At 40.1% G+C, this 13894-nt stretch overlaps 1 protein-coding gene across 1 annotated transcript in view; it reads left to right on the forward strand.

Moving 5' to 3' along the window:
- Positions 1 to 13894, forward strand: part of FSTL4 (follistatin like 4) — a 400034-nt gene that overhangs the window by 30198 nt on the left and 355942 nt on the right. The window contains exon 3 of the mRNA XM_036240329.1: positions 6776 to 6809. Coding sequence (XP_036096222.1) covers positions 6776 to 6809 — 34 coding nt within the window. The remainder of the gene's footprint in view (positions 1 to 6775; positions 6810 to 13894) is intronic.

The raw sequence follows: 13894 nt of genomic DNA on the forward strand, positions 1-13894 counted from the left end.
GCACAGTGTTTGAGGTACATCAACTAGATCAAGTTTTTTTTTATGAGGTTCAAATCTTCTATAGCCTTACTGTTTTTATCTCTATTTATTCTATGAGTTAGTTACAGAGGTTTCTTTCTTTCTTTTTTTAAATCCTCACCTGAGGATATTTTCCATTTATCTTCAGATAAAGTGGGAGGGAGGGATGGAGAGAAGGAGGAAGGGGAAGAGAGGGGGAGAGGGGGAAGGAGAGAGAGAGAGAGAAGAGAGAGAGAGAGAGAGAGAGAGAAAGAGAGAAACATCAATGTGAGAGAGATACACCGATTGGTTGCCTCCCACATGACCCCAACCAGGGCCAGGGTGTGAATCTCAATTGAGGCACATGCCCTTGACTGGAACCAAATCCATGACTCTTCGGTCCACAGGCCCCTGCTCTAATTGCTGAGCCAAACCTACCTGGACTACAGAGGTTTCTTAAATTCTCCAACTATTATTGTGAATTTATCAATGTGGATTTTTTTCTTTTAGTTCTTTTAGTTTTGACTTTATATATGCCTAGTCTATGCTGTTATATGTGTACAAATTTAGAATTGTTATATATTCCTGTTAAAATGTCCTTTTTATCTTTATGAACCATCCTCTTTGCTACTAATAAGAATTCTTGTTTTAGTCTTTCAGTTGGTGTTAATATGGTTTATCTTTTGTATGTTTTTTACATTTAGCCTTTTTATATATTTTTATTTACGGTCTCTTGTAGTTAGCATATAATTGAATTTTGTTTTATCTATTATGTCAGTCTTCGCATATTAATTGGATTATTCAGTCTTCTATTGTTTAATGGACTTAAACTTAACACATTATTCCTCTGTTCTTTGTTCCTTCCCCCCCGCCCTTTCTTGTCATTTTTAGGGGGAGGAGGGATCAATCAGGTTTTTGTTATCTCACTCCTTTGACCTCATAGCACTAATTTTATCTTTTTTGGGGGATAGCAATAGGCATTTTCATATTTCAATTTCATTTTTGACCCCCAGACCTTTTGTGATCATATTGCCATTTATTTTAGTTTTCTAAATATTATTGCCATAGAAGGCATTATTAATGTTTTGTTAAGCAGCCAAAATTAGATTTATGCATTTTTAACCTTCCTGATGCTCCTTTGTGCATTCATCTAAAAAATTTCCTTTTGTTGAAAGTGTTTTCTTTTATTGCTTTTATTATTAATCTGATGGCAAAGTATTCTTAGTTTTTGTTCTTCTATATATGTCTTTATTTTACTTTATGAATACCCATATTTTCACTGAGTTTAGATTTCTATGTTTTTTCAGAATTTTAAAGATGTCATTTGTTTTCTGGATCCATTATTTTCTCCTGAAAAGTCAGCCATCAGTCTTATTGTTGTTCCTTTGTAAGTAATATATCCTTTTCACCCCCACTTCTCACACTCTGGCTGTTTTTTATATATATATTTTTTTCTTTTTGAATATTCAGCTGTTTTTCTTTGAGTACCTATTGATTGTTTTTTGTTTTGTTTTGTTTTGTTTTGTTTTTGTATTTACCTTGCTTGGAGCTTATAGAGATTCCTAAATCTCTGGCTTGATGCCTTTCATCAATTTTAGAAAATTCTCAACCAATATCTCTTCAAATATTGATTCTACCTAACTTCCCCTTTCCTTTCACTCTGCAACTTTAATTACATGCTTGTTAGACCATTTCACCATGTGCCATATGTCTCTCATACTCTTCTGCATTTTTCATTTCTCCTTTCAGAACTTTAGTTTGGTTATTTTCTACTGACCTAGCTTTCATTTTACTATTTCTCTCTTTAGTTATGTTTAATCTGCTGTTCAATTTATCTATTAGGCCTTGGCCAGGTAGCTAAGTTGTTTAGAGTGTTGTCCTGATATGCCAATGCCAAGGCTGTTGGTTTGATCCCCAGTCAGGGCACATACAAGAATCAACCAATGAATGCATAAATAAGTGAAACAACAGATCAATTTCTCCTCTCCTTCTCTCAAATCAATCAATAAAATATGTGTTAAATTCTTTCAGTATTTCAACTTCTAGAATTTCCATTTGATTCTTATTTTAATTTTTTATTGATTCTTAGAGAGAGAAGAAGGGAAAGGGAGAGAGAGAGAGAGATATCGATGAGAGAGAACGTCGATTGGCTGCCTCCAGCATGCCCCCACTGGGGATTTGGCCCACAACTTGGGGATATGCCCTGACCAGGAATTGAACTGGAAATTACTAGGTGCATGGGTTGATCTTCAACTACTGAGCCACACTGGGTGAGCTGATTCTTATTTTAATACATCCCAATTTTTGGTGAAATTCAGCATCTTTTCCTGAATATATTAGTCATAATTATTTCAGAGCTTGTGCCTGATAATTCTAAAATCTGAATTCCCTGTACATCTGTATCTGCTGTCTAGTTTATTGGATTTTAGTAATTTGATCCCATTTCCTGCAATGCCTATTCTGATTTGGATACTGGACATTGTATATGAAAAATTGTGAAGTCTATGGAGAACTTATTGTCTTCCACAGAGGATTTACTTTTCTTTGATCTACTCAGAAATAGAAGTTCTTTGAGAATATGTGATCTTAACTGAAAGTCAGCTACATTTACCAGGACCACTCCTTTTTGGAAAGCCTAATTTTTGTCCCTGTAACATCATGATATTGTCAAGATCTATATTTAGTTTTTCAGCTTATTTGAAGCTAATTATTATGTTTATTTTTTTCTCAACTTTTTGCCCTTTATATGCAGCTCAGGCATAATCATATAACTCAAGAGAAAGCTGTTTGAAGAATATTGGGCTCTCTTCTTTCTTGTACCTTTTCCCAAGGTTTTAGACCCTCAAGTTATGACTGCTTCTGTAGCCCCAACCCATGTACCCCCAACTCAGTGAGACATTATTTAAGCTCTAAAACATCACTTACTGTTTGGCTTCTATACAAAACTGCAAATGCCCTAAAGGAAAAATGTAGCAGTAAATATGGGGCTCACTTCAATGGACTTTTCTTCTCTCCAAGTACTGGCTCATTAAGTTTTGGCTGTTTCTGTGCTCTTACATGCCTTCAAAATTTTTTTGTTGTTGCTCCTGTTGAGAATTTAAGAAACCTCTTACATGACTTTTATAGTTTTTCTTAACAGAAGAATTGGCTTAATACAAGCTATTCTTTGATAACCTGAAGCAGAAGTTTATCTCATCTAATTTTCATACTGTCTTTATGAACTAAATAAAGATGGGAAGTTGTTATGTGCATAAGCTTTGGAGTCAGAATTTGGAATTTAAATCTTAGCTGGCTGCTGACCCAAACGTGAGAACTTGGACAAATTTTAACCCCTCTGACCCTCTACTTCCTCCCATTTTAATATATACCTGGGAAATGAGCTTGAAGGAAGCTTTGAAGATTAGATCATCCCACTTTTATGTAAACTATTTCAGAACATAATAAAAGGAAAACTTCTAAATTCATTATATGAAAGTGGTATTATTTTAATTCCTAAAACTGAGAAAAATAGCACCTAAAAATTATAGACTACTCTCATTTATGAATATCAATGCAAGAACATATTTAAAATCATAGAAAACAGAATCCAGCAGAGTATTTTGAAAAATATGTAGTAATATATATAGAATTATATATACAATGGAATACTACTCAACCATAAAGAGATGAAATGTTGCCATTTGCAACATCTTGGCTGGATCTTGAGGGTATTATGCTAAGAAAATAAATCAGACAGAAAAGGACAAAAACCTTATGATTTCACTCATATGTGGAATATAAAACCAAAAATTAGCAAACAAACAAGCAAACCAAAACAAATTCATAGATACAAACAATAGATTGGTGATTAGCAGAGACAAAGGGGGTTGTGGGGAGGGTGAAATGGGTAAAGGAGATCAAACACATGGTGATGAATTAAAGCTAGACTTTTGGTGGTGAGCACACCATTGAGTATACAGATATTGAATTACAATGTTGTACACCTGAAATTTATATAATGTTATCAACAAATGTTACCTCAATAAAAATAATATGAAGAAAAGGAAATATTTTTAAAAAGAAAAGCTTATTTCAGAAATACAGGGATAATTGAATACTATGAAATCTACTAAATAAGTCATCAAATTAATAGAACTAAGGAAAATATCATACAGTCATTTTTATAAGTGCAAAAAAATCTTTGATAAAATTCATCACATTTATTTTATTTTTTTTCACTCAACAAATATGTATTGAGCACTGAGGATGCAAGAGTGGAACAGATACTGGCACCATCCCAGCTCACATTCCAGTGGAGGGAAAGAGGCAACGAATAAATAAGGGGACACACTAAACCATTTGTTTTTAAAACATTTATTTAAAAATATGCATGGATTTTATTAATGTAATAAACTGTTGGCCAAAAGCTAACATTTTACTTAATAGGCAAATACTAAAAGTTTTCTTCTTAAAGTCAGAAATAAGACCAGGATGCCCACTATGTCCATAGTTTTTAATATTAAATTGAGGAGTTAGCTAAAGCAATAAGACAAGAGAAAGCAACTAAAGACATAGGAAATGAAAAGAAAAATAAAATCATTGCTATTTACAGATTATTCCAAAATAATCAATGGAAAAACTATTACAAACAATACAATATTTAGTCAAGTGGCTGGTTATAAAATTAATATATAAAAATCAATTGCCATCATACATACAAACAAAAACGAGTTAGAAGATATAATGAAAGTGAAATTCCATTTATGGTAACAAAAAAGAACTATTCAAAATACTTAAGGAAAATGATCACCCTTGAAAGAAATAAAAGTAGACCTGAACCAATTATTTAAAATATGTTGCTAGCCCTGGCTGGTTTCTCAGTGGTTAGAGCATCAGTTCATGGACCAGAGAGTCCTGGGTTCAGTTCCCATAAGGGCATGTACCTCGGTTGTAGTTTGTCCCCAGCCCTGGTTGGGGTCGTGTGGGTGGCAACTAGTTGATGTGTCTCTGTCACATCGATGTTTCTTTCTCTTTCTCTCTTCCTCCCTCCTGCTCTATCTGAAGATAAATGCAAAAATGTCCTCAGGTGAGGATAAAAAAAAATTTTTTTTAAATAAAATATCATGTTGCTAGATAAGAGGATACATGATACCACTGTTAACTTTCTCTAAGTTAATTTATAAATTTTATGCAGTTGCAATAAAACTTCCCTAAAGTGTTTTTCTAGAGCCATAAAAGTTGATTATTAATTTTCCCTCTTCCACAAATGCTAGTTATTTTGTGGAGCAGAGAGCTGAGTAACAGTGTGGGCGGAGCTGAGTTTGCTTTGTGCATGGTGTGCTTTGTGGCCTTCATAGGTCTCATTACACTCAGCACTGACCATGCTCCTCTTCTGAGCCCGAGGCGTGAGCGTCCCTTCGGGAACCAGCATTCCAGAAGCCCATTTGGTTCAGTGTGCTGTGCTCATGGGCGGCTGGCCTGTCACATGTATCTTCCACTGGCCTCCCCTGGGCTTCTGACTTGTTACAGAGGTGGCAGTCAGAGTGTAATTCGGGGAGAACAAACTTTTCAGTGCCTCCTCAGCTTTCTCTCTGATATTGCCTCCCGCCCCTGACACCAAAAGGATGCTAAATGCTAAGGTATGAATGACCAAGCCATCTATTTAAAAAGTACTGGTACTGAATGGCCTTCTTGGTCGTGATGGTGAGGAGTTGGCCCAGGTTTGGTGTTTCATTTTCTTCAGTTGCTAGCATGTATTTTCAGATTACTCTCAATATTAGGCTTTTTGTCCTAACCGGGTCATTTATGATGAATTGTAGATACTTTATTAGTTATGACATTACAGTATGTTTTCAGCCTTTCCCCCTATTACTTCTCACTGGGTCTTTTTCTGCTTCCTGGGTATGCCCTGTGCTCTTACCCACTCGACCTCGTCTGAAGCCATTCTGTCTTCCTGGTGCAGCCTCCTTCCCTAGTCTTGTCTGAAAGCCTGCCCATTCTTCAGTGCTGTTTTCAAAGGTTCTTTTAAAAACCCTTTCCAGCTCAATGTGAACATACTGGTATTTATCAAGGAAAAATCACCCCTTTATGTTTGTTCTGTAGCCTCCTGTTCAACTGTGTATATCTTCAATGTAGGGACTCTGTGTGTTTTACCTGTGTAACTTCTAAAACACTTTGCTATTGACCTGTACATAGCAGGAAGATGAAACTGAATTAAGAAAAACCAAGGGCTTAGTTTAGTCAGTGGCATGGACTGGCTATCCATATTGTCTGTTAGATCCTACCCTTTGGAAACTACTGCGTTGAGCATAATCAGTCCCCAGATCATGCCAGTGACCTACACAGGAGCAATGTTGGTTTCCATTGTGGCACCACTAACTGGAGTGCTGGCGAGGTCACGCTGGCCCTTGTCTGTTTATGTTTTCCCCAGGCCCAAGCACCTGCAGTCTAGGTGGAGGCTGGGGCATTGACCTGGAACAAGGTCTTCTACTGGTACCAGCCCAGATTCCACATAAAGAAGACCGTGAGAGTTGGTTCTGCTAACTTAAAACTGCGTGATTAACAGTATTTTTACCTAAGTCTCCTAAACAACAAGTTGTTTACATTGACAGATGTGTGTGTGTGTGTGTGTGTGTGTGTGTGTGTTTTGAGAGTTTAAGATCCAGCATTGCTGAATGTCATGTTCTTATGACATTGTTCACCTTTCTGTGAATAAATGTCTAATAAAAGGTGAGATGTTTGCAAATAACTGTACACATGAATTATTCTTCAAAAACACAAAGCCTTTCTTTTCTTGCAGGAATTCAGAAGCTTTGAAGTCACAAGAAGAAAAGGTAGGAAAAATGCATTCATACTCATTTCATTTTCAATGTTGACACCCTGGGAGAAGTTTATTGAACTTCAGACTGTGGGAAGCCTGTTCTTTGAAATTTCAGGTGGCCCTTTCTGGGCACTGACTGTTTGGTCCTTGGCTTCTAGGGACTGCAAGGACCGAGGCCAGGTTTGCTCGCGAGAGCCATGTTTTCTGCCTTCAAGTATCAGAGGTGGGGTTGGGAACTGGCTCGTTCATGATCATGTTTACAATCTTCTTGCATGAAGGCTTATTATTATTATTTTTGAGTGAAGTCTGATATAATTATTAAGTTTCACCCAGCAGAAAGAGCATCAACAATAAAAATTGGTTTATGGCTTGAGGTATTTCAATGTCTTGGAAAAGATGCCACTGTGAAAAATATTTCTGATTAGATTTTTACAGCTTTAGCTAAACTGAAATAGAAATAACCAATTAATTTTCCTTTCAAAAACAATTCCATGATGTTCTATTTTCCCTGCCAGTTCCTTAGCACATTTGTTTTCTGGTTTCTGAGGTAAGTATCTGGGTGGTAATTTCTGAAATCTCTTAGTGGAAATTTAAGTTTCCCTTACTGACCTTCGGCAGTACCTAGTCTCTAATAAAACAATGTCTTTTGGGTGATTTATGGAATCATCACCAGTCATCCCTTAATTGCAGGGATGGGAAGATGAAGTCAGAAACCAAAGTGAATTTTTGGTCTAAAATCTGGCCTTTTTGCTTTATTATTATATTTTTTATTGTTGACACTATTACAGATGTCGCCCCTTTGCCTACCTCTGCCTAGCCCCCACCCCTTCTCCCCTGGCCTTCACCACACTATTGTTTGTGTCCATGGGGGATGCATCATTGTTTTTTTTTGCTAATCTCTTCACCTATTATCCAGTCCCCCCTTCTGCATCCTCTCTGACATCTGTCAGTCTGTTCCATGTTTTCATGCCTCTGGTTCTATTTTGTTCATTAAATTCCACATATTAGTGAGATCATATGGTATTTGTCTTTCTCTGACTGGCTTATTTCACTTACCATAATACTCTCCAGGTTCATCCATACTGTTGAAAAGCATAAGAGTTCCTTCTTTTTTATTTTTTTTTTACAGCTGCATAGTATTCTACTGTGTAAGTGTATCACAGCTTTTTTATCCACTCATCTACTGATGGGCAGTTGGGATGTTTCCAGATCTTGGCTACTATAAAAACACTGATATGAACACAGGGACACATATATTCTTTCTGATCGGTTTTTAAAGATTCTTAGGATATATTCCCAGGAGTGGAATATCTGGGTCATAAGGCAGGTCCATTTTTACTCTTTTGAGGAAACTCCATACTGTTTTCCACAGTGGCTGCACCAGTCTGCATTCCCACCAACAATGCACAAGGGTTCCCTTTCCTCCACATCCTCGCCAACACGTTTGTTAATGTATTGATGATAGCTATTTTGACAGGTATGAGGTGATACCTCACTGTGGTTTTAATTTGCATCTCTCTGATGATTAGTGATGTTGAACATTTTTTTTTTTTTTTTCATCCTCACCTGAGGATTTTTTTTCCATTTTTTGTACAGATAGAGTGGGAGGGAGAGAGAGGAAGGGAGAGAGAGAAAAACATCGACGTGAAGGGACACATCGAGTGGCTGCCACCCGCACGACCAACCAGGGCCGGGGACAAACTGCAACCGAATTACGTGCCCTTAGCGGGAACCGAACCCGGGTCTCTCCGGACCGCAGGCCGACGCTCTAACCGCTGAGCCAAACTGGCCAGGGCAGTGATGTTGAACATTTTTTCATATGTCTAAACTTTGGTTTTAGATTTAACCACATCCTTCTCTGTGGCAATGTCTCTAAAAAGATTGTTATCTTTAAAAAGTGAGCAAATTTCACATTGACTCCTAAATGTAACATATTCTTGCTTCTATTTAATTCTTATTTTATGCACCACAATGAAAGACATAGAATGGCCATATACATTTTCAAAGTGTGTTTCTGGAGCTTGGAGACCTAAACTTTCCATACTATCTATATTGGTGGACTAAATTCAACTGGTTGTCTGCTGCTGTCCATGGTGCTGGAACCTTGGATTCAAAGGATATAGATAATCTGGCTCTAGGATGAACTTCTGGCTTCCATTCCCATTTGCTATTGTGTCTGGTTTTGGACTCCATGTTTTCTGAATTGCATCCATAGGTTAAAACTACATTGTTTGGGTATCAAAACTAAATTAAATTGGATTAAGATGGGTGGGGCAGGGAAGACATGTTTCTTATTGAAAGTTATGTTCACAATGGGCGTGATGACCACGTAAATTGGAGAGAAATAGTCACAAAGAGAGACGGTGACATGAACTTTGATTTTGAATACTATCCTATGCATGTCAGTATTCCTGAGTGTGAATGTTTGGAATTAATTTGCATTGTGGGATCACATTACCTGGGACTCTTCCTGTCCTTGTGTTAGAAATGGGATATGAGAGAACTATGTACATTTTCCTCAAAGACATACAAAGGCTTAGAATACCAAAGGCTGTCTGAGGATTGCACAGGCCTGATGAGGCTGTGCTCTGCTCATCCACAACCTTCTCCTCTCTTGAAGCAGCACTTTCACAGCTGGCTGGCCAGCCTTACGCTGGGTTTGTACTGGCAACTTTGTCTTAACATCACATGAACTTTTTTCTTCCTATTTTGCACTGATGTCTTGCTTGCATGTTTCTGTCAAAGTTGAATGTCTGAGAGTTCCTGAAATAGCTCAGTGCCTCAATGTCAATGCTTATAATCTGGCAGAAGGAAGGAAGAGTGGGACCTTGCAGGTTGGTTGCAAGTATTTCTGTCTGAGAATTCACAGGTTTGGGCGGCGCAGTTGTTAATCTTCTCCAGAACAGTGTATGGGTATATAAATAATAGAGGCACTGTGAATATTTTAATAAATTATCATTCCTCCAAACACAAGATATTATTGTCTATCCACAAATACTTAATGTTGGTGCCTTAGTTTTGACTTGACCTGGAACAGAAATTGGAGCAAGTAAATAACATTCTGAATGTTTCTGCTAGGTTTACCAGGCCCAGGAGACTCTGGAGAGGTCTGGAGGGGTAGCCTCTGAACCACAACACCTAATATATGTTTGTGTTGTTTAACTACCATACCTGAATCAGGGATATCACTTTGTCCAGGGTTCAGTGCTACAACTGGATGACCAACTGCAAACTCACACTATATGACTTTTGGAAATTTTTTGCTATATCTTTGAAGTGAGGGGGTGCTAATGTTAGTAGTGAAAATGGATTCCAGGCTGAATCATAGTGGGGCTGGAGAGTGTTAGTGTGACATGAATGTACCATGTGTCTTAGACCTGCTCTCTGCCTTGTTTGTCCTGTGGCCCTCCCAGCCTTGGGTCCAGTGTTATGGTTCCTAGAGTACAGCCCAGCTTTCTTACCTCTAGCCTAACTCACATTGTTCCTCCAGCCTGCATGATCTTTCTTGAAGCATTTAGCTTACCCTACCTTATCATTTCCTTACAGTAGAGACCCTGCCGTCCTTCAGCCCCAGATTCCTCACGGTCCTAGCCTAGGGCCTGTAACTATTCAATACATTTTTTTTAATTTTTAAAAATTAAATGCAAGCCACAGATTGCTTTATGTCTATTGCCCTTTAATGCTAATCTTGCCCTAGTGATATAGGAGTGAGGCACTGAGTGCTTTGGTTCTGGAAAGGTACTTTTTAAAGAGTGCTCTGGGTATATCCATTGGATGTGCCTAACAAATGCATCGATGAAAATGCTCCATGTTCAAATAAGCTGGTGTTATGGGTTGAATTGTGTCCCCTGAAAAAGATATGTTGAAGTTCTAGCCTAGAACTTGTGGAGGTGACCTTATTTGGAAGTAGGATCTTGGTAGATGTGTGACAAGTTAAGATGAGATCCTGCTGGATTAGTATGGGCATGAATCCAATGAGTGATACCCTGATCAGAAGGGGGAGTTTGGACACAGACATATGGGGAGAACACCACGTGATGGTAGAGGCAGAGATCAGAGCGATGAGTCTATATGCCAAGGAAGGTCAAGCGCTGCTGGCAACCACCAGAGGCCAAGAAGAGGCAAGGAAGGATCCTCCCTGGAGCCTTCAGAAGAATCATGGCTCAGCCAACACCGTGATTTCTGACTTCCAGTCTCCAGAACTGTGAGAAATTAGTCTCTTGTTTTAAACTACCAGTATGGAGAGATCTGTTTAGCAGCCCTAGAAAGCTAAGACACTAGGCAAATGCCAGACTCTGTTGAACTAGTTTTGTCATTGTTGCTGATGTTCTTACTGCAGAACCTCTTAGGTCTTTAAGATGCTAAATATGACTCTCAACATGGGGTGTACTATGCAGCATTTTTAAAACTTAGCTTCCCATGGCATCTCAATTTTTAAATCATGTTGGGACTGGCATACAATGCCCTTTGCCAGCCCTGCTGTAGAGAGGTGCACTACACCTCAGGAAGAGGGTGCACTCTCTCAGCGCCCAGGACCAGATGCCCTGGCATCGGTGACTTCCAAGGGCAGTGCAAGGACAGGATGGTAGGGTAGTAATCACTTCTTCGTTGTTCTGAAGTTTTCAGAGACCTTTTGCATTCTTTACCTCCCATGACCCTCAGCAACCCATGACAGGAGCAGGGCAGACAGCACCTTACACGTGAGACTCCTTCCTTCCTGAAGCCATCTGACTTTAGTAGGACACAGTCTCCCTCTGACGCATTGGTCCTCTCTCTAAAGGGGTGGTGGCTTAAATGACTTGATCTTGCATTATCACATCCAAGGTTTTCTGCACCTACAGGTCCACTCCCAAGTCCAGATTGCTGAGAGGGACTCTTGTAAGAAAACTTCCTAGGGGAGCTTTGTTTCCAAGTTAGCTCACTGGTAAGGATCCTCAGGGAAACCTGGAGGGAGATACAGTATCAGAGACTGTGGCAGGACTGAAGGACTGTTAGGATGTTTTTTTGGAAGGACACATGCCTTCCCAGCTGGACCAAGCCCTTCCACCTCAGGGCAGCCCTGTGTTTCCCTGGTGCCCTCGGACCCGATGTGCTAGCGGCGTGAGGAAAGAGAGCTGACTGCTCCTCATCTGCTTCCCAGTGCAGGTGTTCCACGCCTCCCTCCAGACACTACAATTCAATTTCAGCTTGTTCTGAAGCTTCAGCAAAAGGTGCACACCTCACCTCTCCAAGACACTCGCGAGTCTACTTGGAGGGCTGGTGCTGACTATGACTGCCAGAACTCATCTGCTCAAACTAGTACTTTTCTCTAACTGGTCCCGTCACATTGAATTACAGCTATGAGAGAACACTTGAGTGAGCTGGCTGGGACAGGTCAGCCCTTGTCAATCATGTCTTAGTAGCATAGGGTGATCTGTGAGCTATTCCAGATGCCTGTGATTGTGCTATGTGTGGATGGGGGCTGTGAGTTTTGGGGTGGGCACCAGGGTCCCCATGGTGGCTTGCCAACATGTTTCAGTGCAGACCAGCCTGGCCTGGCTTCCAGCAGGACTGTGAGGGAGACCTGAGAAGACAGATGCTGCTGTCTTCAAGATAAAAAAAAGAAGGGATGATAGTCACACAGCATCGGGGTGGCTCCAGCCTCTTAGCGATGCACATCTCCTGAGTGAGCATGACCTGCCAGACCTGAATGTGTAACAGCCTCACTCTCTGCAAGCTCTTGTAATTAGTCCCTAATTGGCAGCTGCCTCTAATAGCCCCCTTACAGTTCCCTGCATCTGGGAGAACCTCAGCTCTCAAGAATTGCATTCTGTTTACCATTCATTGTCATTTTGTTTAGCAGCTGTTTTCTGGATCTCTTGGTTGTCTTTCTTGGTATAATGTGAAGTCTCTGACTCTCTTCCGTGAAACACATTATTAAACTCCTGGCTTCTTTTGAGGTAACTTCTTTAATGGCTGCAGATGTAGGAAATTTAAAAGGGAGTTGTCCAGATTTGATGGTGCCTGGGGTGGTAGGTCCTTTTCAAATCAAGACTGCCATCTGTGGAAGAGATGGAGTTTCTGACCCCGTCCTGCCCCCACATGGAGATGCTGCTGCTCTCTGACAGCCACTGGGATCCAGGAAGTTGGGAGTGACATCTGTCTCCTTCTACTTCTAACCCCACAGAGGTGGGCTCTTTTTCAGCTTCTGGAAAACGATATTGTAGCCAGTTGCCTTGGGTTGAGGGAGCAGTGGGTGCCCAGCTGGCTGGTGTGTTCTGGTTGAAGATAATTAATTGGTACCTAGTTTTGATCTTGACCAACTGGTAAGCAGTAGAGTCCCACTTCTCCACTTATTTACTCACAGTGTAAGTTTGGGTTAGTTATTCAATCTTATCTAGAAAAGAGAATGGGGATAGTAATAGTACAGACCATCAGACCCAGCCCCCAGCCCTGGGATGCAGAAGCCCAGCTGCACCGGCTGAAGCCTGAAAGGCAGGTGAAGCTGCAGAAGCCCAGGGTGGAGCTGGCTTCAGGAGCAACGGACACAGGGCTCTCACTCCTTCTTTTCCTTGGCTTGTTGTCCTCTCTCTCTATCTCTCTCTCCTTTTTTTTTTTTAAATCCTCACCTGAGGATATGTTTTTATTAATTTTAGAGAGAAGTAGAGAGAGAGAGAGAGAGAGAGGTGAGAGAGAAACATCATTCAGTTGCCTCTCATATGCGCCCTGACTGGGAATTGAACTTGTAAACTTTAGGGCATACGGAACAGCACTCCAACCAACTGAGCCACCCAACCAGGGCTTGTTGGCCTCTTTCATGCAGACTTGCAGGATGGCTACCAGCAGCTGCAGCTCAGAGTCCTGACTGCTCACTCTTCCAAGGGTGAAACTGCTTTTCCCAAAACGATACCAGAAAAGTCCCAGTGAGGATTATGATTTGCTGGGCTTGTATTATGACGCAAGCTCTAAACCAATCACTGTGGCAGGTAGGGGATGGAATACTGTGATTGGCCAGGCAAAATCACATGTTCTCCCCATGGGGTTTGCAAAATTTCACTCAAATGCCAGGACATGAGAAGAGATTTGGTCCTCAGAGGAAGGATGCTTGTAGTGCAATCT

Source organism: Molossus molossus, unplaced genomic scaffold (genome assembly GCF_014108415.1).
Source record: "Molossus molossus isolate mMolMol1 unplaced genomic scaffold, mMolMol1.p scaffold_m16_p_4, whole genome shotgun sequence".
NCBI lineage: Eukaryota > Metazoa > Chordata > Mammalia > Chiroptera > Molossidae > Molossus > Molossus molossus.